The sequence below is a fragment of the Geotrypetes seraphini genome, chromosome 1, assembly GCF_902459505.1.
Source record: "Geotrypetes seraphini chromosome 1, aGeoSer1.1, whole genome shotgun sequence".
NCBI classification, from domain to species: Eukaryota; Metazoa; Chordata; class Amphibia; order Gymnophiona; family Dermophiidae; genus Geotrypetes; species Geotrypetes seraphini.
The window spans coordinates 360,495,055-360,520,285 of NC_047084.1; the positions used below are offsets into that span (position 1 = coordinate 360,495,055).

General features: G+C 40.7%; 1 protein-coding gene across 3 annotated transcripts in view; it reads right to left on the minus strand.

The window, feature by feature from the left end:
- Nucleotides 1-3,856: 3,856 nt before the first annotated feature.
- STAP1 (signal transducing adaptor family member 1) overlaps nucleotides 3,857-25,231 on the minus strand; it is a 117,150-nt gene continuing 95,775 nt past the window's right edge. The window contains exons 9-10 of one of the 3 annotated variants that reach the window (XM_033914822.1): nucleotides 13,174-13,307; nucleotides 3,857-4,302 (exon numbers count right to left, since the gene is read on the minus strand). In XM_033914822.1, the coding sequence (XP_033770713.1) occupies nucleotides 4,282-4,302; nucleotides 13,174-13,307 (155 nt within the window). In that variant the 3' untranslated portion in view covers nucleotides 3,857-4,281. Of the gene's footprint in view, nucleotides 4,303-13,166; nucleotides 13,308-19,929; nucleotides 20,096-25,231 lie in introns of those variants that run through there. The other 2 variants (XM_033914812.1, XR_004536498.1) reach the window with 2 other exon arrangements.

The window sequence follows — 25,231 nt, forward strand, 5'->3', positions numbered from 1 at the left end:
TTCTCCCCACTCACTCTTAGCTTATGAAAAAATTGTCCAGTACAGAAAAGACTTTGTCAGTGACTAGGAGCAGGAAAAGACTCACAGTGATTCAGCTCAGGCTTGGAAACAGGAGCTGCCAATCTTCTTGGAGTAATCTAAGGAAATACTTTTTTGCAGAAAGGGTAGTAGATGTGTGGAACAGTCTCCGGGAAGAGGTGGTGGAGGCACTGTCTGTATTCAAGAAAACGTGAGATGGGCACGTGTGATCTCTTGGAGAGAGGAAGAAATAATGGTTACTACAGATGGGCAGACTGGATGGGCCATTTGGCTTTTATCTGCCATCATGTTTCTATGGGGGATGTCCTGAAAACTTGACTGGCCAGTGGTCCCTCAGGAGAGGTTGCATTAAGTTACATGTGTAAGTTTGAGCCCTAATCAAGCTCTGCCTATGAATACATCCCCTTTATTTACATCCGCAGATATTTACAGAACAGTGCTTAGGTGGAATTTTGACAGTTATGTACATATGCTCCCATAATGTCTTTTTTGTGCATACATTTACTAGCAGGAAACATAAGTGATCCCAGGGGCAGAGCTTGGGATGGCTTAGACCTTAGGTGCATTTTTCTGCATTTCAAAAGTGTGCACTAAATTCTTACATACATGCTTGCCATACAAGTTAGCCTGTTTATTCTAGAATTTCCTTTCCTATGCCTTCAGTTGAAAATTGGACCTGTCTTGGAAGAAAAACAGGTTCAGGAAAAAGGACAACTGAAACTGCTTCCAAAACAGTCTTAATCAGTGGTCTCAAACTGAAACCATTTGCAGCGTTGCATTTTGGATTTGTAGGTACTTGGAGGGCTGCAGAAAAAATAGTTAATGTCTTATTAAAGAAATGACAGTTTTGCATGAGGTAAAACTCTATAGTTTATAAATCTTCACCCCCCCTCCCCGAAGGCCTGCATGTTCCCCACTTCTTTGCAGCATCCTCCAGCTTCCCCCCTGGCCTCCTGCTCTTCAGATAATTACCGCAGTCTGCAGAGAGGATCGCCGATGCATTTTTTGCAGGCTGCCATTGGCCTCCGCAGCACGTTCCCTCTGCTTTGGTCCCGCCACTCCTTTGATGTCAGGGGCAGGATCGCAGCAGAGGGAACATGCTTCTGAGGACCATGGCAGCCTGCAAAGATCGCTACAGCACCAACAATCCTCTCTTCAGGCTGCGGTAATTATCTGAAGGTAAGAGCAGGAGCCCAGGGTGAAGCCGGAGGACGCTGCAAAGAGTGGGCAGCACTAGTAGAGGCTTTGGGCTTTAAAATTGTACCTGGCGAGCTGTGAGTTTGAGACCATTGGTCTAAATACTTTTGGCTGAAACTGAAACTTCAGGTGAAACTTAATGCATGATTTTGGCTGAAACTAAAGTTTTGTTGTATGAATATGAACCAGTGAGGCTCACTGGGCATTGTTCGAACTTGTAGTCAGTAGCCCTCTATTACAGAGTTTCTGAACTTCTTCAAGCCAAATACTCCCTAAGTCTAAAAAATATCAACCAACTGCCCCCGCCCAAGCTCTGCCCCTGATCCACCCCTATAATAATAGTACTAATTGTAATGCAATTTCTTCCATCCATTTTTCATATACACACAATATAATCTTAATAACATAGTAACATAGTAGATGACGGCAGATAAAGACCCGAATGGTCCATCCAGTCTGCCCAACCTGATTCAATTTAAAAAATTTTTTTTTTTCTTCTTAGCTATTTCTGGGCGAGAATCCAAAGCTTTACCCGGTACTGTGCTTGGGTTCCAACTGCCGAAATCTCTGTTAAGACTTACTCCAGCCCATCTACACCCTCCCAGCCATTGAAGCCCTCCCCTGCCCATCCTCCTCCAAACGGCCAGACACAGACCGTACAAGTCTGCCCAGTAACTGGCATAATACAGTAATACATAATGGTAACCACAAAATAAAAAAACAAAGCACACTATATGCAGAGAAAATGTTAATTATCATTTATATTCAGTTTTTTTCAAAGAGGTCAAGGCAGATGAGTTTAAAATATTCAATTTCACCTCTGTAACAACTATATAAAAATATAGATACCAGATATAAATTCTCAAAACTGACACATTTGGATCACTAAATTTAAAAAGGGTGAGAGGTGATTTTTTTTTTAATATATTTCCAGGGGTTAGACAGAACTATCCTTGGCATGCTTGCATAAGAACATAAGAATTGCCATCCTGGGACAAGACTTAAGATTCATCAAGCCCCAGTGGCCAACCCAGGTCCCAATTACCTAGCTAGATCCCAAGTAGTAAAACAGATTTTATGCTGCTTATCCTGGGAATAAGGAGTGGATTGTCCCAAGCCATCTCAATAATGGCCTATGGACTTCTCGTTTAGGAAATTAGCCAAACCTTTTTAAAACCCTGCTAAGCTAACTGATTTCACCACATTCTCTGGCAACACATTCCAGAGTTTAATTACACATTGTGTGAAGAAATATTTTCTCTGGTTTGTTTTAAATCTACTACTTAGTAGCTTCATTGCATGGCCACTTGCCCTAGTATTTTTTGGAAAGATTGAACATGTGATTCACATTTACCTTTTCCACTCTACTCATTATTTTATAGATCTCTATCATAGCCTCTTCTCTATGCTGAAGAAACCTAGCCACTTTAGCCTTTTCTCATAGGGAAGTTATCCAATTCCTTTTATCATTTTCATCTCTCTTCTCTGTGCCTTTTCTAATTCCGCTATATATATTTTTGGGAGATAAGGTGACCAGAACTGCACACAATATTTGAGGTGCGGCCATACCATAGAGCAATACAAGGGCATTATAACATTTTCATCTTTGTTTTCCATTCTTTTCCTGATAATTCCTAACATCCTAACATTTCTTAGCAGCTACTGCATATTGAGCTGAGGGTTTCAACGTATCCTCAACAATGACACCTAGATCCTTTTCCTGGGCAGTGACTCCTAACAGAACCCGGCATCACATAGATATAGTTCAGATTCCTCTTTCCCACATGTATCACTTTGCACTTGCTCACAATGAATGTCATCTGCCATTTTGACACCCAGTCTCCCAAGGTCCTCTTGCAATTTTTCACAATCCTCTTACGATTTAACAACTTTGGGCCACTTTTATTTGGAACTGTGGTAATTAACCTAGGCCACATTTACAGTTGCTTTATAATTTCTTCTCGGGAAATCTTTAGTAATGTAACACTATATATGTTGTGTGGTGTTATTTTAGTTTATATTTACTGTGTTACAAATTGTTTACTTATATTTATTTATTATCAGTATATTTTTGTGCTGCTTGCAATATTTTTTCTAAGACATTCTAATCAATAAGATTTATTCATACTTTGGCATCATTCTTTCAATAAGATAACAGTGGTAGAACTTCAGGGAATTATAAGGTGCTGTTTCCCTAATTATGAGTATAGGATAATTACTGCATTGTGATTGTCTATTTTTTTACCTCTCCTACAGATCACTTCTGCCTTTACTATACACCTAGACTGCCAGAAGTTGAAAGATAGGCCTGGGGGGGCAGTTGCAGGTGGGCAAGGAGGAGGGGCAGCTTCTGTTCAAAGGAGAGGGGGAAGGAGGGAGATAGGACAAAGCACACATTTTTGGCTTCCACTGAAAACACATGGTCAGTTTTGGCTGCAACTGAAGCCAAGTCCATAGCCTTTTGACCAAAACAAGACAGAGAGGATTTTGGGCCAGTTTTGGCACTAATTAAAACCAAAATTTGATCAGTCTCTAATTAGGAAATATACTAATTCAAGACTTACTCGTAGCTTATCCACATATTTAGGGAACATGAATTTTAGTGTGTGGCACAACTGACTGATGGGGAGAAGAAACATTGCTTTAATACAGATAACTGTTATACAGATACTGAATACAGATAACTGTTAATTTCAAGGAATTAGATTCTGTGGACCTCTACCTTTTTAGCTTAACCAAGCTATTTTTTTCTGCTTAGACGCAATTCACTTTACTTTCATTCATAAAGTTACTCTCAGAGATGTACTGTAATTGTGCTACAAATCCCTGACACAGAGATCAAGACAGAGCAGCACTCCAGGCAAAATGTCAGTGTCCCTTCTCAAAGGGCTCTCTAGGACAGTACAGAGCATTGGATGATATAATAGTGTCAGGGTCTTTGTTTCAAGCTGGGTAAACCCTGCATGGCCAGGCTTATTGCTGGTAAGAAAACATCAGGTTATACTGGTTAGTTCATCTTCTTCTGTGTTTTGAGTAGTTGGTTCTTCAGCTCTTCATCAAGATTAGCTGAAAGAGAGTGTAAATACAGAATAGTTTTTATTATATAATATTTGCATGTTGGTTTATAGAAGCATGATGGTAGATAAAGGCCCAATGGCCCATCTAGTCTACCCATCCACAGTAACCATTATCTCTTCCTCTCTCTAAGAGATCCCACATACCTATCCCAGGCTTTCTTGAATTCGGATACAGTCTCTGTCTCCACCACCTCCTCCAGGAGACTGTTCCACGGAAATACCACTCTTTCTGTATTTCCTTAGATTACTCCTGAGCCTATCATCTCTTAATTTCATCCTATGCCCTCTTTTTCAAATGAAAGAGATTTGACTCATGCACATTTACATCACGTAGGTATTTAAACGTCTCTATCATATCTCTCCTCTCCCGCCTTTCCTCCGAAGTATACAGATTTAGATCTTTAAGTCTGTCCCCCATATGCCTTATGACAAAGACCACGCACCATTTTAGTAGCCTTCCTCTGGACCAACTCCATCCCTTTTATATCTTTTTGAAGGTGCAGTCTCCAGAATTGTACACAATATTCTAAATGAGGTCTCACCAGAGTCTTATACAGGGGCATTAGAACATAATAATAGCGTTACTCCGTCAGACCAATGGTCTATCAAGCCCAGTAGCCCGTGCTCAAGATGGTCAATCCAGGTCACTAGTACCTGACCAAAACCCAAGGTGTAGCAATATTCCATGCTACCAATACAGGGCAAGCACCTTAGCATCCTTCTAGCTTTCATCAGAATTCAGTCAGGCATTGCTAGGCATCCCCAATTAGGGTGTCATTTATAGAATTTCCCCCCAAAAGTCATCCAAAAGTTTTTGTTGATACCTATCAGAAACCAACAAAAATCCACAAATGAAGGAGCACCTCATATCTTATCTTTTTTTTTTTTTTAATTCATTCATTATAATACAAATCAAATGCACCAAATCTCTTTGGAAGTTTCTGAAGATGCTGCAATTAATAAGGAAGTCAAAATAAGAGAGTTTGGAGGTACTAAAGCATAAAGGAAAGATTTAAGATGTGCTACCGAGCAGTGCATGCCCCTTTGCCCCCTCTCTCTCCCTCCAATCCAATTTCATCCAGTATCCTTCCCCTTTTCAGTCTCTCTCTCTCTCCCGCAACACCCCAATTCCATCAGCATCTCCCCTCTCTCTTTTCCATCACCCTTCTCTCTCCTTCCACCCCAATGCCATTCAGTATCCTGCCCTCTCACCTTGCTGCTGTATGCTTCTCAAACCAGCAGCAGTGACTGTAAACTTAAATGCAGCCATCGTAGCACTTTTCTGTACCTCTCTGTGGCTGCTGGCTCTACTCCAAGGAAGTGACAATGGAGGGGGTAAACTAGCAGCCGTAGGGAGGTGCAGGAAGGTCCTGCGATGGCTGAATTTAAAGTTTACTGCTGCTGGTTCAGGAAAGCAGCAGCAGAGTAGGGCAGGAGGTCCTGAACCTAGTGTGCTGGCTGTGGACCCCCCTTAAAGCGTGTACCCGGGATGTACCGTCCCCTCCCCCAACCTTGGTAAGCCACTTATTTACTATTGCATGCTAGAGACAGCCTGTGGTAAGAGTTACCAGGAACGTTTAGTCTTTTCCAGAATAGGTGGTGTCATTGATAGGCAATTTGATTCTAGCGATTTGTACATTATCCCCCCCCCCCCTTTTACAAAACCTTAGTGTGGTTTGTAATGTCAGCCAAGGCAGTAACAGCTCCGACGCTCTTAGAATTCCTATGAGCATCGGAGCTGTTACTGCCACGGCCGGCGCTAAAAATTGCGCTACGGTTTTGTAAAGGGGGTGGTATGTAAGGTAACTATAAAGTTTTGTTTTCGGGACAGATAATCTGGTTTTTGGCTATCTCTGTCTCCCAGCATCTACAAAATAAAACACATTCACATATTGCTATGCTGACTGGTTATTGGTAGATGGGAATCTGGAGACCCTGAACTGGACTGTTTCAGATTGTCCAGAGATACTGGTTACAGCTTGGTGCTTATATAAGACTCTGGTGAGACCTCATTTAGAATATTGTGTACAATTCTGAAGGCCGCACCTTCAAAAGGATATAAAAAGGATGGAGTCGGTTCAGCGAAAGGCTACTAAAATGGTGTGTGGTCTTTGTCATAAGGCGAATAGGGACAGACTTAAAGATCTCAATCTGTATACTTTGGAGGAAAGGCGGGCAAGGGAGAGATATGATAGAGATATTTAAATACCTACGTAATATAAATGTGCACGAGTCAAATCTCTTTTATTTTAAAGGAAACTCTGCAATGGGAAAGCATATGATGAAGTTAAGTGGTGATAGGCTCCTGAGTAATCTAAGGAAATACTTTTTTACAGAAAGGGTGGTAGATGCATGGAACAGTCTCCCAGAAGAGGTGGTGGAGACAGAGACTGTGTCTGAATTCAAAAGGGCCTGGGATAGGTACGTGGGATCTCTCGGCCAGAGAAAGAGATAATGGTTACTGCGGATGGGCCATTTGACCTTTATCTGCCATCATGTTTCTATGTATTCTTCCTCCAGTAAGGCTGGTTCTTTCTGTCTGGTCCCTTTAATGCCTCTGACTACCTTATTTTTATTTTCCTCCAGTTAATGCATTGCCAATCTGGAGTTATGGAAACTTTGAAAGTAGTTTATTTGACTAAATGACTTGGCCAAGTGCTTCTGCTTACATTTTTTTATATTTCTATTTCACAACTGGGAATATTTCTATTTTAATCTCATTGTTTCACTCTGTGGGTTAGTTTGGGGATATTCTTCTTTCCTGTTTGAAGGTTAATATAAAATTTTATTTATATACCATTATACCCCAAACAGTTTGATGTGGTTAACAATTAAAATGAGCTGAACCTCCTCAACACAAATACAAAATTAATCAGTCTTCCATAGACTTACAATACAAATACATTTTGAGCTATGTCTGAAAACTTCAGACTCCGCCCCTTCTATCGTACTGCACCATATGTCTCGAACAGACTGCCTGGGTCAACTCAGTACATGAAGCTCCGTCTCTGTCAGTATTCAATTTTTTGAGGCCGCTTTTAACTCCTAACTCCCAATCAGTTGTAAAGTACCCATGTCTGTTTTATCATTCCCTCTGTAAGAAATTTCCTAACCCCTATTTGTCTGTTTTCATTAGATTGTAAGCTCCGTTGAGCTGGGATTGTCTCTTAAATATTTAATGTACAGCTCTGCGTACCTCTAGCAGCGCTATAGAAATAAGTAGGAGTAGTAGAAATACATAGAAAATGCAATACAGTACAATATTTGTTACTCTTTCATAAATTTACAATGCAAACACATTTTTAAACTGTGTCTACAATGCATATAAGATGTAAATGACCATATAATTGGGAATAACTCAGGGCCCAAATGAACTGCTTGAAGCTATAGTAATTTTCTACATACGACATACTAGATCTACTTTTCAAAGAAGGAAAAGAAAAAAAACAATATTATGTAAAGCATGAGCAGGGGTTGCAAAGTCAAACAATTTCATCATATACAAGGGTCATTTCACAAATATTGCACACTTTTTTTAAATTTACATGTTTTATTTTTTTTTCAAGTCTTTCTTTACCCTTCAATATAGTCTCCCTGCTTTGCAAAGACCTAGTCCCAACATCCGTGAAGCTTCACTATTCCATCCAAGACACCGTTTTAGTTCAGTTGTTGTATGGCTCGGGTACCTGCAGAATAAAGCTCTTCCAGAGATGCAAAACAATGTCCACCCATAGGTTGTTTTAACTTTGGAAAAAGGTCAAAGTCTGATGGTCTCATGTCTGGACTGTAGGGGGTATGAGGCAACACCTCCCAGCCATATTCGTGTAGTTTTTCAATGACATTCCCTATGTGTGGGTGAGCATTATTGTGAAGAATGAGTGGCCCAGCCAAGAGCAACTGAGATTGGGTTTTGTACATTTTTCTGCACATTTTTTACAAAAAATCATGATAATGGAACTTTGTCTGTGATGATGATGTCTTCATGATCATAAGCAAAAATCATTTGTTTGACTTTTGATTGAGCTCATAAAATTTTTTGGTTGTGGGGAAGATGGAGCTCTCCACTCATCATTGAAAAACTACGTGAATACGGCTGGGAGGTATTACCTCATGCTCCCTACAGTCCAGACTTGAGTTCACCAGACTTCAACCTTTTTCCAAAGTTGAAACAACCTATGCATGGACATCATTTTGCATCTCTGGAAGAGCATTCTTCCGCCGGTACCCGAGCCATTCGGCAACTGAACAAAACGGTGTCTTCGATGGAATAATGAAGCTTCCCCGATGTTGAGACTCAGTCATTGCAAAGAGGGACATTATATTGAAGGATTATAAAGAAATACTTGAAAAAAAAAATTAAACATGTAAATTAAAAAATATAGTGTGCATTATTTATGAAATGACCCTCTTAGTTTGATAACAGAAAATGCAATGCCTTATACACAAGGCCACCGAATTTATACATAGTATGGGCCTCCACACGAAGCCAATGAAGCTGCCTCTAAGACGACAAAACATGGTCTGATTTCTTCAGGTCAAAAATAAGTCAGACAACAAAGTGTTGAATTATACATAGCTAATTAAAATGTTGCTAAGTATTTGTTAGATACACAATGTTACAATAATCTAAAATACTGAGAATCAGTGATTGAGAAAGAATCCTGAAAGAGTGAACATCAAAATAATGATGAACAGATCACAGTCTCCAGAGGGCAACAAATCCCTTCTGTACAACTGCGTCCACCTGCACATCCATAGTCATCTTCCTATCTAATGCTACTCCTATGATTTTAATAGTAGTGATTAAAAGAAAAGAACAAACTACTCATTCAAACTTGAAGTGTTAGCAAAAAAGACATCCCGCTTTCCTGGTTGAGAGGCATCCATCTCTATCCCTGAAGATCTAAAGGTCCCTGGTTTCATCAACCCCATTTCTCCCCAAGCTTTGTCTGTAATCTGTATGACTTTTGCCTCTTGAGAGGGAGATGCGATTTTCATCAGGGCAACTGGTGTTTAGGAGCGGTGTCTAAAAAGTTGAGTTAATTTTTTCTGAAAGGAAGGTGTTCTTGAGCATTTTTATGTCTATTTTTCCCAAAGCTTATCTGTGTTCTGCATGACTTGTGCTGTATGAAAGGGGATGTGAGAGGATTCTTTGGTGTTTTGTTAAAACACGTGCAGAGAGAGAAACTTGACTGTTTTTTTTTCTTTACGGTATGTAAAAATGCTGAGGGGCAACATCTTCCTTTCAGAAAAAATAAAAACTCTTTTTAGACACAGCTTCTAAACATCAGTTGCCCTGATGAAAAGCAAAAAAGAAACAAATGCAAAAAAACCCTGAGGACTGAAAAAAACAAACTGGGAGGCGTAAATGGTTTAAAATAAAATACCCCCCCCCAAAAAAAAACACCCAAAAACCCTGCATGTTCCTCCAGGACTGCAGGGGGCAATGGTGGGAGATGTCATATCCTGTCACATGACCCATCCAATATGGCGGTGAGTACTGTGAAACAGTATGTGCTGCCATCTTGAAAAGAGGTGTGTGCTGGGGTAAAGTTATGACATCACTTCCTGAGAGTTATAAAAGGGGTGGGATTTGGGCAGGATTATACAAAAAGGGGGTAGGGCTTGGGGCAGGATTATGCTTGTAAGATGGGTTAGGGGCAGGTTTATAGAAAAAGGGCAGGCCTTGGATGGAGCCACATCTTATCAAATGATGTCATCAAAGGGGTGGGGAAGGGCAGAGGGTAGGCAGGGCTTGGGTGGATCCTCACTTATGATTGGTTAATGGAACCAGAAGTGGGCATAGTCGCCTGTCAAAATATGCAAATTAGTTACTACTTAGGCATAAGCCATTTTTTTCCAGCTGTGATGTGAATTCTCAATAAAATCTATTAGAACTAAAAAAAAAAAAAGAGATGGAGTTTTTCTTGTGGATAACAATTTTTTTAACTGAACAATTTGATGGATAATGTGAGGTGTATTTTTAATCCCCCCCCCCTTTTTTTACAAAACCTTAGTGTGGTTTTTAGCACTGGCCGCAGTGGTAACAGCTCCGACGCTCATAGAAATTCTGTAAACGTCAGAGCTGTTACCGCCACGGCTAGCACTAAAAACTGCATTACAGTTTTGTAAAAGGGGTGGAGGAGAATTTGCTAGAGTACGTTTTCTGTATAAGGTATGTAAAATATTCAAGCCAATGAATCCATATCAAGTTCAGGATAAAAGGATTTATTTGAGTAGAATGTCTTGCATCATAGTTTTCTCTCTTGAGTTTCTAATTTTTCTCCCTATTATGATTGTCTTTCCCTTTCTATTCAAGGACCTTTAAAGAGAGTATAGCTGAGTAAAATTTGCAAATGTTCTTCTTCCTCTCATATTTGACTTTTAAATATGCTGTACAATTGCCCTATTTTATGTTACATAAAAATTTTATTTTTTAAAAGTCAGGGAAAAAAATTAAAGAAAACTTGAGAATATTTTGAATTTATAGCTTAATGTACCCCCTCCTTTTACAAAGTCGTGCTAGCGTTTTTAGCACCGGCTGCCACGATAACAGCTCTGACGCTCATAGAATTCCTATGAGCGTCCAAGCTGTTACTGCCGCGGCCGGCACTAAAAACACTGGCGTGGCTTTGTAAAGGAGGGGGTGGGAAATTTCATATATTCAGATATCCTGGGAAGAGGGTAAATAAATATTTGCAGATATTCAGCTAGTGGCAGTGAGTGTTTTGCTGATCGCCACCAGCGTTATTTCTGAAATTTCAATGCTGGACCCTGTCCAGGCTTCAAGTTTATTATAGATTTGATTAATCGCTTTTTCAAAATTCTAAGCGATGTACAAAACAGTAAAATTACAAATTTCTGGGGAGAGCAAACTAATTAAATACGACTAACCTGACAGAACATATAATACAGAAGGAAAAAATGGGGAAAGAAATACAAGTTATTGATAGTAAATAAGACGAGTAAGGGAAAAAAGAATAGGAGGGGGGAGAGCAGTGGGCTTCAAAAAAGTTAGGAAGTAAGTTCCAAGTTTATTAAGTATTTGATTAATCGCTTATTCCAAATTCTAAGTGATGTACAAAATATTGAAATATTAAATTACAATAATCAAAGGGAAACAAACTGTATAAATATGACTGACACGACAAAACGTAATACAAAAGGAATGGGATGGGAAAGAAATACAGATTAAAAAATAGTAAAGAAGGCATGTAAGGGAAAAAATCAATAGGGAATGGGAGAGCAGTAAGCTTCAGAGAGTTGAAAAGCCAGGGCGCAATTGAAGCACCTGATCTAATCCCAATTTTCAGGTTTATAATCCAAATTTAATTTTATTAGTTGTCGAATGCATCTTCGAAAAGAAAGCATTTTAGCTTGCTCTTGAATCTATCCAAATTAAGTTCTTCTCGCACGTGAATTGGGAGTAAGTTCCACGTTTGGGGGGCAGTAACGGAAAAAAATAGATTGCCGCCGTGTGTTTATAGTTTTAAGAGAAGGAACAGTCAAAAGAGGTTGGTCAGTAGATCTGAGTAATCTAGAGGAAGTCTAGGGAATCAATAATCTATGAATGAAAGCAGGTGTTTTATAAAGAAGGGATTTGAAAGCCAATAAACTTAATTTGTACAATATACGGTGTACGATCGGAAGCCAACGCGCTTCCTTGAGTAGAGGAGTCACATGATCAAATTTTTTAGCATTCCTTATGAGTTTGATTGAAGCATTTTGAACAATCTGCAGACGACAAATTTCTTTTAAGGCAATTCCTTTAAACAACGCGTTGCAATAATCAATTTTTGAAATCATGAGCAAATGAATTAATATGTTTAGTGATTTGGGGTATAAGAATTTAGACACTGACCGAATTTGCCGTAATCTGAAAATGGTAGATCTAACAATATTGCTAATATTGAGGCTCCTAATCTAGCTTTCTAGCTGTCAAATGCATCTTTAAAAAGAAAGCATTTTAACTTGCTCATGAATCTGTCTAAATTGCATTCTTCCCGTATGTAAATAGGGAGGGAATTCCATATTTGGGGGGCTGTGACAGAAAAGATGAATTGCCGCCATGCATTAATATTTTTGAGTGAGGGAACTATTAATAGATGTTGGTCGTTAGACCTGAGTAATCTTGTAGAGGTAGGGGAATCATTAATCTATGAATAAAGGTGGGAGATTTATAAAGAAGAGGTTTGAGAGTCAGCAGACTTAATATCCTTTTTTTTCTAGCTAACACATAGCTGGTTATGTCAATATTCAGCCCCTCACTGCAGCATAAACCAAAATGCTTAAAGATAAGATTGCTATTTATGCAGCCCAGTCTAAACAGTTTGCTTATGTGTTGAGTGGCTGAATATTGTCATTTAACCTGGCTCTGCCCCTAGAACACCCATGAGTTACTTGGGTTTGAATTCAAAGCTCACCAGTCATGTTCAGCAGAGGCAACTTGTTCAGTGCTGCTGAAAATGTCTGAATAGCTGCGAACAAGTGATTTAACTAGTCTGCAGTCATTTCCAGCCAGTTAAATCATTTCAAATATCAGCTAGTAAGTCCACACTGAAACACTGGTTGGAAGTTGCTCATAGAAAACTTCCATGGTCTTTCAAGAATGATGGAAAAGTCTATGGGAAGTGTATGTATACTTTTTTTATCCTTTTGATAGAAAAATTGTTGCAAACTGCCTATGAACTTGTGTGAAATTTGTATTTTTTTTTTCCTGAAATGATTTTTTTTTTTTTTTTAATGAATAGATTCCTTCCCATACATTTCAAAGGCCAGCAGTATAAGTCATTCCAAGCAAGAGAATGCAAAAGGAATAGATCTGGTAACAGAAAAGAAGAGTTTGTTCTTAACTATTCACATAGATGTTCCCAGGATTCTTTCTGAAGGGTCTTGCTGTTCCTTCCAGATCAGATCTTATCATAGGAGCCACTTTCATCTGAGGTAAGTTTTTAATGAGCCCCTTTCTTTTTTCTTCTTCTGGCATGGATATATCTAAAAGAAATTAAACATTGATATGTCATATTTCCTTTAAAAAAAAAAAAAAAAGTGAAAATAATTGTCTTCCTTTTGCAAAAATGCACAGAGACCTAGCTGTATGTATTCTTTGAAAATAGCATGTCAATTGAGTTATGTTGATGTTTCATGTAACCTTTCAAATGCCAAGCTATAGGAACACTTCCCAAGTTCTAACATTTTATCAAAAATTCATATGCAACTAGATGGCAGAACCATTACAATAACCCGTCCTTGGGAAGAAAAAAAAGTAAGAAAATGAACAACTAATAGGGAGGTGAGTGACTGTGGGATGTAACTGAGACACTCGGGACAGCAACATTCACAGATTTGGGTTTTTTAAAAAAAATATATCTTTATTCATTTTGAAGCCAAAAATAAGTGCAACAATAATATACAGTCATATTACACTATAATAGCACCTAAATTCAATCAGAATTGTAATCCATGACAAATGCATATATCACCCCCATCTTCATATTAAAAAATTGCACTCAAATTAAAAATATTTTCCAGCCCCACCCCCCACACCCACCCACCCTAGACGTGCATAATCAAGATTTGTGATACAGTAACTTTTGTCCAACAATAATTAAAACTTTGGGAATGAACTAGCTATGGGTGTGCAGAATAGTACAACTGGAAGCAAGAGAGAAAGATGATTGATAAGCATACAATGAAAACCAGTCTTTATGATCTATATGGCATAAAAAAATTTAGAAGTAGACAAACCTAATGAATATGTGCTGTATGGGAATGCTAGGATATGTTTAAGAATAATCTATGAAGAATTTTGCCTAATTTAGGGTCTTTTTTTTGCTAAAAGGACATTAGAATCAGCATATCTTAAAATGGGACATTTTTCATATGGTAAGCCCAGATTTAACGCAGCATTATTTAAAAACATTTTCCTTTTTTTTTTTGGCAATTAGCATACCATACCTGAAAAAAGTTAAGGTGGGAAAACTTACTGCCTCCTATATAGATGGTGCAAAGTGCTCCAGCATAAAGTCTGGGTTATCTACCAGACCCACCCAAAGGTATAAATTATCCTTCCCCTCTCTACACGGTATTCGCTATGCAGGCAAACTGGGAAAATCCCTTCTCTTCAGAATCACAGTCTTTGGAACGACCTTACTACCCCGCTGCGGAACTTGGGCTCCCTCCAATTATTCCGCAAGCAAGTGAAAACCTGGCTTTTCACTAAAATGTAATTCTATCCCCCCTTACTTTTTTTTTTTTCCTTCTCTTCCTATATTTTAAGTTCTTGTAAACCGTGCCGAGCTCCACAACATCCGTGGAGATGATGCGGTATATAAACTTAAGGTTTAGTTTAGTTTAGTTTATCCAGTTAGCATGCACTAATCAAAATCAGAATACTGGAGCTACTCTGAGAGATTCTACAAATAAATAATCAGAAATCAAAATCATCATTCCAGAACTTGGAGACAAAAACTATGGAAGATCCAGCTTTCTCTGTATCCTTGGATGCAGAAAAGGCCTTTGATCGTGTGGAATGGACCTTCATGTATCAAGCAATGGATTGGTTTGGTATTGGTTCTGGATTTGTACAAATGATTTAAACCTTGTATAGTTCCCCTTATGCAAGATTATACATTAATAATAATTTTTTTGAACGTTTTTGTCTTAGAAGGGGAGGGTGTCCGTTATCTCCTTTGCTTTTTGACATTGTATTGGAACTCTTGCTACTGGCTATTCAACAGGCAAGGGAGATTCAGGGTATTCCTTATGCAAGTCAGGAATTCAAGGTTTGTGCTTATACAGATGACATATTGCTTCATTTGAGGAATCCTGAAACCACCATTCTGCATTTACTGGATCTGATTGATAGATTTGAAAAATTCTCTGGTTACAAAATAAACGAACAAATCAGAGGTTCTTCCACTAAATGTATATTGTACAAAAGGATTATTTGATACATTCCATTTTCTTTGGAAGGAAGAGGTTATAAAATATTTATGTATTTGGATAAAAAGTACACTGGAAGAAACTATGAAAGTAAATGAAAAATCTTTATTGCTGAAGGTCACGGAAATGTGTGAGCATTGCAACCCATTACATCTATCTTAGTGGGGGAGAGTCCAAACAGTTAAGATGATGATTCTGCCTGTGGTTTGTTACCAAATGGGTATGTTACCATTATTTTTTCAGGGGTCCTTTTATAAAAAAATTAAATAATATTATGACAAAATTTATTTGGCTGGGGAAAGCATCAAGAATTGCTTTAGTACCTTTACAAAAGCCAATTGTGGAGGGTGGAGTAAATTTCCCAAATTTTTATAGGTACCATCAAGCCTATATAATGCGTCAGGGTATGTACTGGGTCCTCCCTGAGCTCATGGAAAATCTCCCAGACTGGTTATGGTTGGAATGGCAACTCATGATGTCTCTGCGATTAGGTCACGTTCTAAATATCAAGTTACCTAGATTGTATAAGGACAATATAATTTTACTAGACATGTGGCAAACTTTAAAATATATCAATAATTTAACAACTATTCCAATCTATAAATCCACATGTCAGTCCCTCTGGCTGAACTCCAAGATTCAAATTGGCGGGTTTAAGGTCATCTGGAAACACTGGATGAAAGCAAGTATACGTACTTTGGATGATATCAGATGGTAAGCTGCTTGACTTTTCACAATTGCAACACAAATTTGGTCTTAACAAATCACAAAATTATAGATAGTTGCAGTTGAAGCAGGCCATTCAGGCGGGGTTCCCTGAATGGAAAAATCTAATTAATCAGCATAGTTTGCCAATCTCATGTTTTCAGGTGGACTTCCTGGGACACCAGGTCGCTCAGTGGTATAAATTAATATCTGGAAGCTAAAGACTGGTCTGTGTGACATTTAGAGCATTGAGTTAAAGCATCAAATTACTGCGTCTCAATGGTCATGAATTTGGGCTTGGAGGATGAGATGTACAGTGTTGGCATCAATGAGACAAACTTGGTTTTTCTTGTTTCATAGAGCAGTTTGGACCCCTATTAGGTTACAGAAATTAGACAGCTCAAAGTCTAATAGATGCTGGCACTGTCATTTCGAAGCTGGGACATTAGATCATTTACTATTCTATTGTCCATTGATACTTAGTTTTTGGAAATCCATTTGGGGGACAAATGAATAATCTACTGGAAAATCTGGTGGCATTATCATATGACACTGTGTTATTTGGTACCTCCATTAGAGCAAAGAGTCAAATCTCTTCTAATAATAATAAACTTTTGCTCATCATGACAGGGGTTGCCATATAACAAATGATGAAAAACTGGGAAAAATTGTGATCGTCTGAATTATAATTTTTGGTGGAATTCGTTATGCCAAATCTTTAAAATGGAGCGGGCAATAGCCATACAGCAGGGGCACTTTAAGAAATTTAGGGATGTTTGGGAGCCATTAACAAAATACTGCACAGAATAAATATTATTTTTTCCCTTTTGTTCATACACGTCCAGGGTGGGGAGGGGGAGGGAATACTTTATGATTTATTATGCTTAAGTACAATTGTTGGGGAGGGATATTTGATGTGAGTTAAACTTTGATGGTATATTAAGTTTCAAGTTTATTAGGATTTTATATACTGCCTATCAAGGTTATCTAAGCGGTTTTTACAATCAGGTACTCAAGCATTTTCCCTATCTGTCCCGGTGGGCTCACAATCTATCTAACATACCTGGGGCTATGGAGGATTAAGTGACTTGCCCAGGGTCACAAGGAGCAGCGTGGGGTTTGAACCCGCAACTCCAGGGTGCTGAGGCTATAGATCCAACCACTGCGCCACACACTCCTCCAAAGTGATGTTAAAGTATAAAATGATTGTATCTTATGTCACACTTGTACGTTTAAAAAATGAATAAACTCTTAAAAAAAAAAAAGAAAAACCTTCTCTTGCTGTAATTTGCCGATTTTGAAAATTTAGTTCCCTGAAGCAGTAATCAAAACGTGGCAAGTTGGAACCACTAAATAAGATAGGTGCTTCATGTTAAAAATGACTCTTTTTGAGCTTTAAAGTTACAACCATATAAATTATCAATAATAATAATTCCCATAGCGCGCATGCGCACTTCTAATCTGGTGGCTCCATGCGTCCGTAGCTCCGTGGTCGGCAGAGAAATTATAGTAGGAAAAAAAGTTGGTAAAGTGTGCGCGGCGCTTACAACGCGCGAGGTGCACGTGTTCCATTTTCTTCTCCCAGCAGCGGTTATTATGTGCCGGTTGCTGCGGTTGCCGTTTGATTAAAAAAAAAGGTAGGTGGGAGAAGGCGCGCAATCCCCGTAAGATCCCTAATATTCCCCCGACATCCCCAACCTCCACCGACATCCCCCTGACATCTACACACACACACGGATAGGGGGCCAAACAGACGGGACTGACAGAAAAGGTGGCAGTGAAAGACACAGAAGGACAGGGAGCCAAACAGACAGGACATTGACAGACTAACAGAAAAGGTGCTCGGGGGGGGGAGACAAAAGGGGGCCAAGGAGAGACAGTCAGAGAGAGGGAAAGGGGGCTGCTATGGGGGGAGTGGTGTGCTGGAGGGCAGACAGTTTTGCTCTGGTGGGGGGAAATACAGAAGGGGACCAAGGAGAGACAGTCAGGCAGGCAGACAAGGAGCCAGGGAGAGAGACAGACAGAAAGAAAGACAGACAGACAGCAGCCAAGGAGAGAGAGACAAAGAAAAAAGACATACAGTCAGCCAGCGTCCAAGGAGAGAGAGAAAAAGGAAAAAACAAACAAACCCAGATAGCGGACAAGGAGAGAGAGAGAGAAAGAAAGAATGACAGAAAGAAATGCAGACAGACAGACAGTAGCCAAGGAGAGAGAGAGAAAGAAAGAATGACAGACAGACAGAGGGCCAGAGAGACAGATAGACAGTCAGCATCAAAGGAGAGAGAGAGAGACAGAAAGAAAAAAACAAAACAGATAAACAGCGACCAAGGAGAAAGAAAGAAAGAATGACAGACAGAAAGAAAGACAAACAGACAGGGGGCTAGGGAGAGACACAGACATAAAGAATGACAGACAGACAGACAGCATCCAAGGAGAGAGAGACAAAGAAAAAAAAAACCCAGACAGACATCTATTCTAGCACCCGTTAATGTAATGGGCTTAAACACTAGTCATTTATAAAATGACAAATGTGGAAGACCATGCAATGATTGGGTGGTGAGGTGTATTAGGGGCTTGACCTCCGCTTACACCTTCAGGTCTCTGATCATAATTTTCCATGTTCAAAGTTGGTCTTATATCTTTAAATATAAGTTTGATTATTGAGGGAAACATTATTGCCTTTCTGTTTCATTTGAAGTTTGACTTCCCTTTTACAATTCTTTGAACACATTCCCTGCTATTTGTTTTTCTGACTTTGACTTCTTTAGTAGGCAAGCAGAACAATACTTGCTCATCTGAAGTTCTGGCCTAGTATAGAAAGAGGTACAAGCTAGACATGACATGTTATAAGCAAAGGAGTAAATGTTTATGAAAGGAAACTCTCCTGACTATAAAACTTTAACTCACTGGTGAAATCCTTCTTTGGTTCCTATTCCTCCCTTAGTCATTAGGGGAGAGCCTTCAAGTCAAAGCCATAGCCTTATAACCAAGACATAAGAACTAGAACTGTGCTAACGAAGCCAATATATTAATGTCAAAGGAGTACCAAAGAGTATCTAGGTGACAGAAAGCAACTGAGGCACCTATTCTAGTGGCTGGCAGAGGGAATAAGGAACCCTCACTACCCTTTTGTGATAGTAAAGAGAAGAGACTGGTATATTTTTAGACTGCTTCTATTATTAACATCTAGCATTATAAGTGAGGAGCAAGATCATGTTTTCATAAACATAGAAAAAGAAAATCACTTTTTATAAAGGATAAAAATAGATTAGGTTCTTACCTTGATAACATCGTTTCCAGTAGATAGTGATTGTATGCTGAACCATAGGGTTATCCATCTATGCTCGCGAGCATGCTGCAGAAGATATCACAGCTTTTCAAATCCTCTTCCTCCACAGTCTCTGCTTCCCTCTTCAGTTCTACCAAAACTGATGACAGCCCTACAGAAGAAGACAGCAGAAGGAGGAATATGGGGAAATCCCTGAAACCAGGTGTGTGATCTACTCAGGTGAGGTTAAAACAATCAATGAAGAAACAAAAATATAGTTAAAACATTAACAAGCCTCTGAGAGGATTAATGAATCCAAGAAAATACAAGTTAAGCAAGAAATATGAACAGCCTGAACATTTATGGAGCTCAATTATTCCTTCCTTGTAATCCTATACAGTCCTTCCTAATCTAATAGTCTGACTGACAGTGAAATCTTAGCTATGGAGCTAGTGGAAACGATATTTTCAAGGTAAGAACCTAATCTCTTTTTCCAGTGTAATTGGAATGGTATGCTGAACCATAGGTACATTGCTAAGTAGTCCCCAAACTTTAGGGTGGGATAGAGGAGCCTGCACATAGTAGTGGGGCCTCAAAAGCAGCATCCTCCTATACTGTTATATCCACCCAGTAGAATTTGGTGAAGGAATGAAGGGAGGACCAGGTTGTTGATCTACAAATCTCCTTGGGTGCAATTACCTGAGCTTTGGGCCATGAAGAGGCCACTCCTCTTGTCGAATGCATTTTCAATGAGACAGGTGGCTATTTGTCATAACTGATGTTTGCAGATGATATTGCTCTATGAATCCATTTAGAGATAGTGGCCTTGGAAGCAGGTCTGCTTTGTCTTGTCTGACTGGTTAACCTGAAAAGAAGATCCAAGAGGAGAAACTCTTTAGCCACATACAGTTAATGCAAAGGAACTCTCCAGATGTCCAAAACCTTTAAGGATTTGTTTTTCTTCTTATACCCTGTAGGATGAAATGCTGGCAGTTTAACCTCTTGGTTGACATGAAACGCCAAGATGACTTTCAATAAGAAGGAGGGAACTGTATGCATGATCACTCCTGCTTCTATGATCCTGAGGAACAGCTGTCTGCATTATGGTGCCTCCAATTATGAGACTGTCCTGGCAGATGTAATTGCAACCAAGAAAACTACCTTGATTGATAGATCCATGAGGGAGGCTTCCTACAAGGGCTCATGCAAAGCCCTGTTGAGTCCTTCTAAGACTATATTAAGATTCCAGGATGGAAACGGATCACAAATTGGCAGCCTTAGTCTCAAGGCACCTTTCAAGAACCAACTATGTCTAGATGGGCCACTAATGAAGCTCTCTTCTCTCGGCCCTGGAAGCATAAGAGCCCTGCTACTTGAACTTTAAGGGATGCCACTGCCAATCCTTTGTCATGGTCTTCTTGGAGGAACACCAGTACAGACAAGAATGGTGCTTTGCCTGGTCCTAACTTTTCTCTGCTGCACCAGCGCTGAAACATCTCCCATGCCTTAGCATGCGCTGAAACCATCGTTAGCTTTTTGGCTTTAAGGAGACTAGCAATGACTACTTCTGAATATCTTTTCTGGACTAGTGCTATGTACTCAAGAGACTTTACATAAGACCAAAGCATCCTGAATCTTCTAGGGCAATTGGCCCCTATGAATGCAAGTCTGGGTGCAGCTGGAGACTGAGATTTTGCTCCTTTGCACGTGTACAAAATCCATGGATGCCTGGGCCAATCTGGTGCTATTTGGTGGATCACCCGACCTATCATGGGCCAGAGTTGGAACATGTACAGTATCATAGTCTCTGGCCATGGTTGAACCAGGGTGTCTAGCCTTGTAGCTCTGGATTCACATCTTTAACTGTAAAACCAAGTTGCTTTTTTGTTCTTTGCAGACACCATGAGGTCAAACATTGGATGACCCCATCATCTCACAACAGCCTGGAATGTTCTCCCTAGACTAATGTCTGTCTGTTGAGATAATCCACATGAATATTGTCCACCCCAGCCACATGCACTGCAGAGATCACTTACAGGTGAGTTTCTGCCCAACAGAACAATGATTTCACCTTCTGCCGGAGCGGAGTGCTCCTGGTGCTCCATGACTGTTGACCTAGGCCACTGCAGTGGCATTGTCAGAGAAGACTGACTGCTTTGCCCTCCAACAAAGACTGCACTCATTGTAGCACCAGATGAACAGCTTGCCGTTCCAGCCTATTGATAGACCATTTCCACTGAGACAGAGTCCATTGCCCGTGAACTGAGTGACCATTGCAATGAGCTCCCCAGCCAAAAAGGCTGGCATCTATTGTTAGGATGACCCAGAAATCGACCTGGAGTAGAATTCTCTTTGCTAGAGATTGTGGGCGGAGTCTCAAGCTCATGCTGCTTCTGGCTGCTGCTGTCCAAGAGAGTGAAAGATTTAGGGAGTCTCTCTGAGACAGCCAGCGAGACAACATGCATCCTGGAGAGGGTGCATGTGCACCTTGGCATAGCAAACATTTGCTGGAATTCCTGATCCATGGCATACAGCTTAGTCATAGTTTTAGCCACCTTCAAGGAGCCGTCAAGGGTCTCTCAGGGCTCTGTGACTAGGATCCTCGTGTCCAGGTGCCATGGAAAAGCTGTAGGTTGAGCCCGGACCCTGCTCAGAAGAGAACACTGGGAGGACAGGGTTTGAGGAAGTTCTATCTTTAGTTCTCAAAGGGACTCTGTAATGATCTCAAGCAATTCAGAGGACTTAGAGTTGGTGAACGGAGGGATCCTTTCCCTGGTCTATGGCCAATATTGCTTCCTGGGTTCTATTGCCTCCTGGTTCTCTGTGAGAGAGGCTGCTTCTCCTACCAGGGAACATAAGAATTGCTATACTGAGACAGACCGATGGTCCATCAAGCCCAGCATCCTGTTTCCAACAGTGGCCAACCCATGTACCTAGCTAGATCCCAAGTAGTAAAATTCACTTTGGGACATAAAGGGATTAAATTTGACCCCTTTTCCCCTCAGTCCCTATCCAATTGGCCATCAGATTCCAGAATAGCTTCCACTCTCGGGCAAGAAATACTCCGAGTATCCATAGGGACCTGCATGCCGGGCTGCTTGCCATGTGCATAAGCCTGCCAGAGTAGATTCATGAACTCCGGGATAAAGGCCTGAGCGGGCAACTCTCTATCCTTCATAGTTGTTTTTTTTTTAAATTTAGTCAATTTTCTATACCATTCTCCCAGGGGAGCTCAGAACGGTTTACATGCATTTATTCAGGTACTCAAGCAGTTTTCCCTATCTGTCCCGGCAGGCTCACAATCTATCTAACATACCTGGGGCAATGGGGGGATTAAGACTTGCCCAGGGTCACAAGGAGCAGCATGGGTTTGAACCCACAACCTCAGGGTGCTGAGGCTGTAGTTTTAACCACTGTGCCACACTCTCCCCATACTATGGAGTAAATGCCTTTTCTTGGGCTGCGAAGCCTCTATGCCCTTATGGTGCACAGGACCACTGTCCTGGGGCTCCAGGAGGTGTTTCTTTTTCCCCCCTCCTGAAGGGACAGTTTGCCATTCTCCAGTTCTGGAAGACTGCAGAGGGGTTAAGCCTGAAGCTCCCACCCCTCCATCCCATGCTGCACAGCATGTGGCACAAGAGCACTCTTCAACTGCCTACCCAGCACAAATAAGGCATGGTATAGGGCAGGGGTCTCAAAATCCCTCCTCGAGGGCCGCAATCCAGTCGGGTTTTCAGGATTTCCCCAATGAATATGCATGAGATCTATGTGCATGTGCTGCTTTCAATGCATATTCAATGGGGAAATCCTGAAAACCCGACTGGATTGCGGCCCTCAAGGAGGGACTTTGAGATCCCTGGTATAGGGGTATTAGGATCTGAGGACTCCATCCCATGAGGTATTTTGTAGAAGATGAAGAACTTAGAAAAAAATTCAGAAATCCAAGATGGTCACCATGGCAGTGTTTTGGTGCAAAACGCTTAAAAGCTGCCCCAAAAAATAGGATTTTAGAGGAGACCAAGGACCAAACTGCAGAAACAGTCATAAAATACTTTTCAAGAAACCCCCCCTCCCCGATTTTCCCCATAGGCTGTCACAGCCTGTATTCACAGACCATATGCTGGGGAAATGGTGCTCCAGTCTGCTTCAGCTCCTTTGAAGTGTAGCTAGAACTTGTGACCAGTCAGACACGATGCCTGCCATGGTCCCAGATAAGCTGGGGGAAAAAGTAAAAGAAAAATCCCGGAAGGAAAAACCCAGGATCTCCCAGAGGTATATTGTGGGAGATAATGCCAGTGACCACCAGGAGGAGCCAGTTTTATCTGAGGAAGAAGGGAGTGAGTTTTATCCTAGTCACCACCAGGGGAGCTCAAGAGGCCCCTGGACTTCTGCTGACACAATCAGAACAGGGCACGCCCCTAGGGTAGATAAGCCAGCAGTGGCATTCAAACCAGCAAGCTGGTTAGGGAGGAAGTTTGGGTCTTGCCTCCCTAGGGATCCACCTGGGTCAAACAAGGACAGCAGACCTATACCGATGGAATGGACTGAGGCTGAACAAGCAGAAGATTTACCACTTCTGAGCGAGGAGCCTATGGACTTCCAAGAAGCTTGTACTGGCTGTGAATCCAGTTATCCTGAATCAATGCAGGTGGACTTGGCTTCAAGCCACAAACAGTGAGTGTGGTTCTTTTGGAACTGTTTGTGTGCTGTTTTTGTTTTTTTTTCTTGAATGTTGTTTTGGGAAGGAAGCTAGGAGTGTGTGGGGAGAGGTTTTGCTTCCACCTTGGGAGGGATTTCTGAAAGCCTAACTGTAGGCCTTTATTTTGGCAAAACCTGTTGCACTCTCCTGTTTCTGGCAGACATATACGGTTGCCAGAGGCTTTCCTTTATTCTTCTTTAATGGCTGGGAATTAAAGGAAACAAAAATGCTGAACTTTATTCTGAGTTGTGGACTCAAGAGCAATTAGGACTTAAGGAGCAGTAAAAGAAAGTTTGGACTTTACTGTGGACTGTTTGATTTTCCTGCTTGTTTATTTTGGCAAGTTTTTTTTTTTTTTTTTTCTTTTCCTTAAGGCTGTGAAAATCCTGACTAGTGTTACAAGGTATGAAGAAATACTTACCAGCCTTAAGACTTAAGTAAAAAGAACTGTGTGCTGACAAACCTTAATTGTGAGGACCTTATTTGTGTTTGATTTAAGCTTCATTGCTTCTAAAAATCCGGTCCTGCAGGGTGACTCCATGCCGGGTCACACGCCAGTGCATTGTTTGTTGTAGCCACCAGGATTTCTACGGAGCCCTGTTCTGGGCTATAGTGGTGGCCACAAACTGAAGGGGTTCTATGCCTCAATCCACCAGTCTGCTGCCACTCAGATCTTCAGGCTGCCAGTTGGACCTTAGTCGGACTGATTCTCTACTCCCCCGGACTACAGTTACCGGTTGTCCGGATTTATCTGGACATGTCCTCTTTTCAGAGGATTGTCTGGGCATCTGGATGGCTTTTCAAAACCCGACACTTTGTCCAGGTTTTGAAAAGCTTGTAAGATCGGGGCCGAGTCTGGCGTGCATCTGCGCATGCACCGATGCAACGCGATGACATCACACACATGCGTGTATGCATTAGAGAGTTGTGCGGGGACAGAAATCACACCCGTCCCCACCCATCCATGTGAGGAATCCCCTTTGTCCCCGCCCGTCCCTATAAACTTCAGAAATAGTTATTTCATTTAATTATGCTACGTTACGCCCATCTTTAAAAAGGGATCAAGAGGTGACCCGGGAAACTACAGGCCGGTGAGCCTGACTTCGGTTCCGGGGAAAATGGCAGAAGCACTGATAAAAGAAAACATCGATCAACATTTTGAAAAACATGAACTTCTGATAACCAGCCAGCATGGTTTCTGCAAAGGAAGATCGTGCCTAACGAACTTATTGCACTTCTTCGAAGGGATCAACAAACGGATGGACAAAGGAGACCCATAGACATCATATATCTAGATTTCCA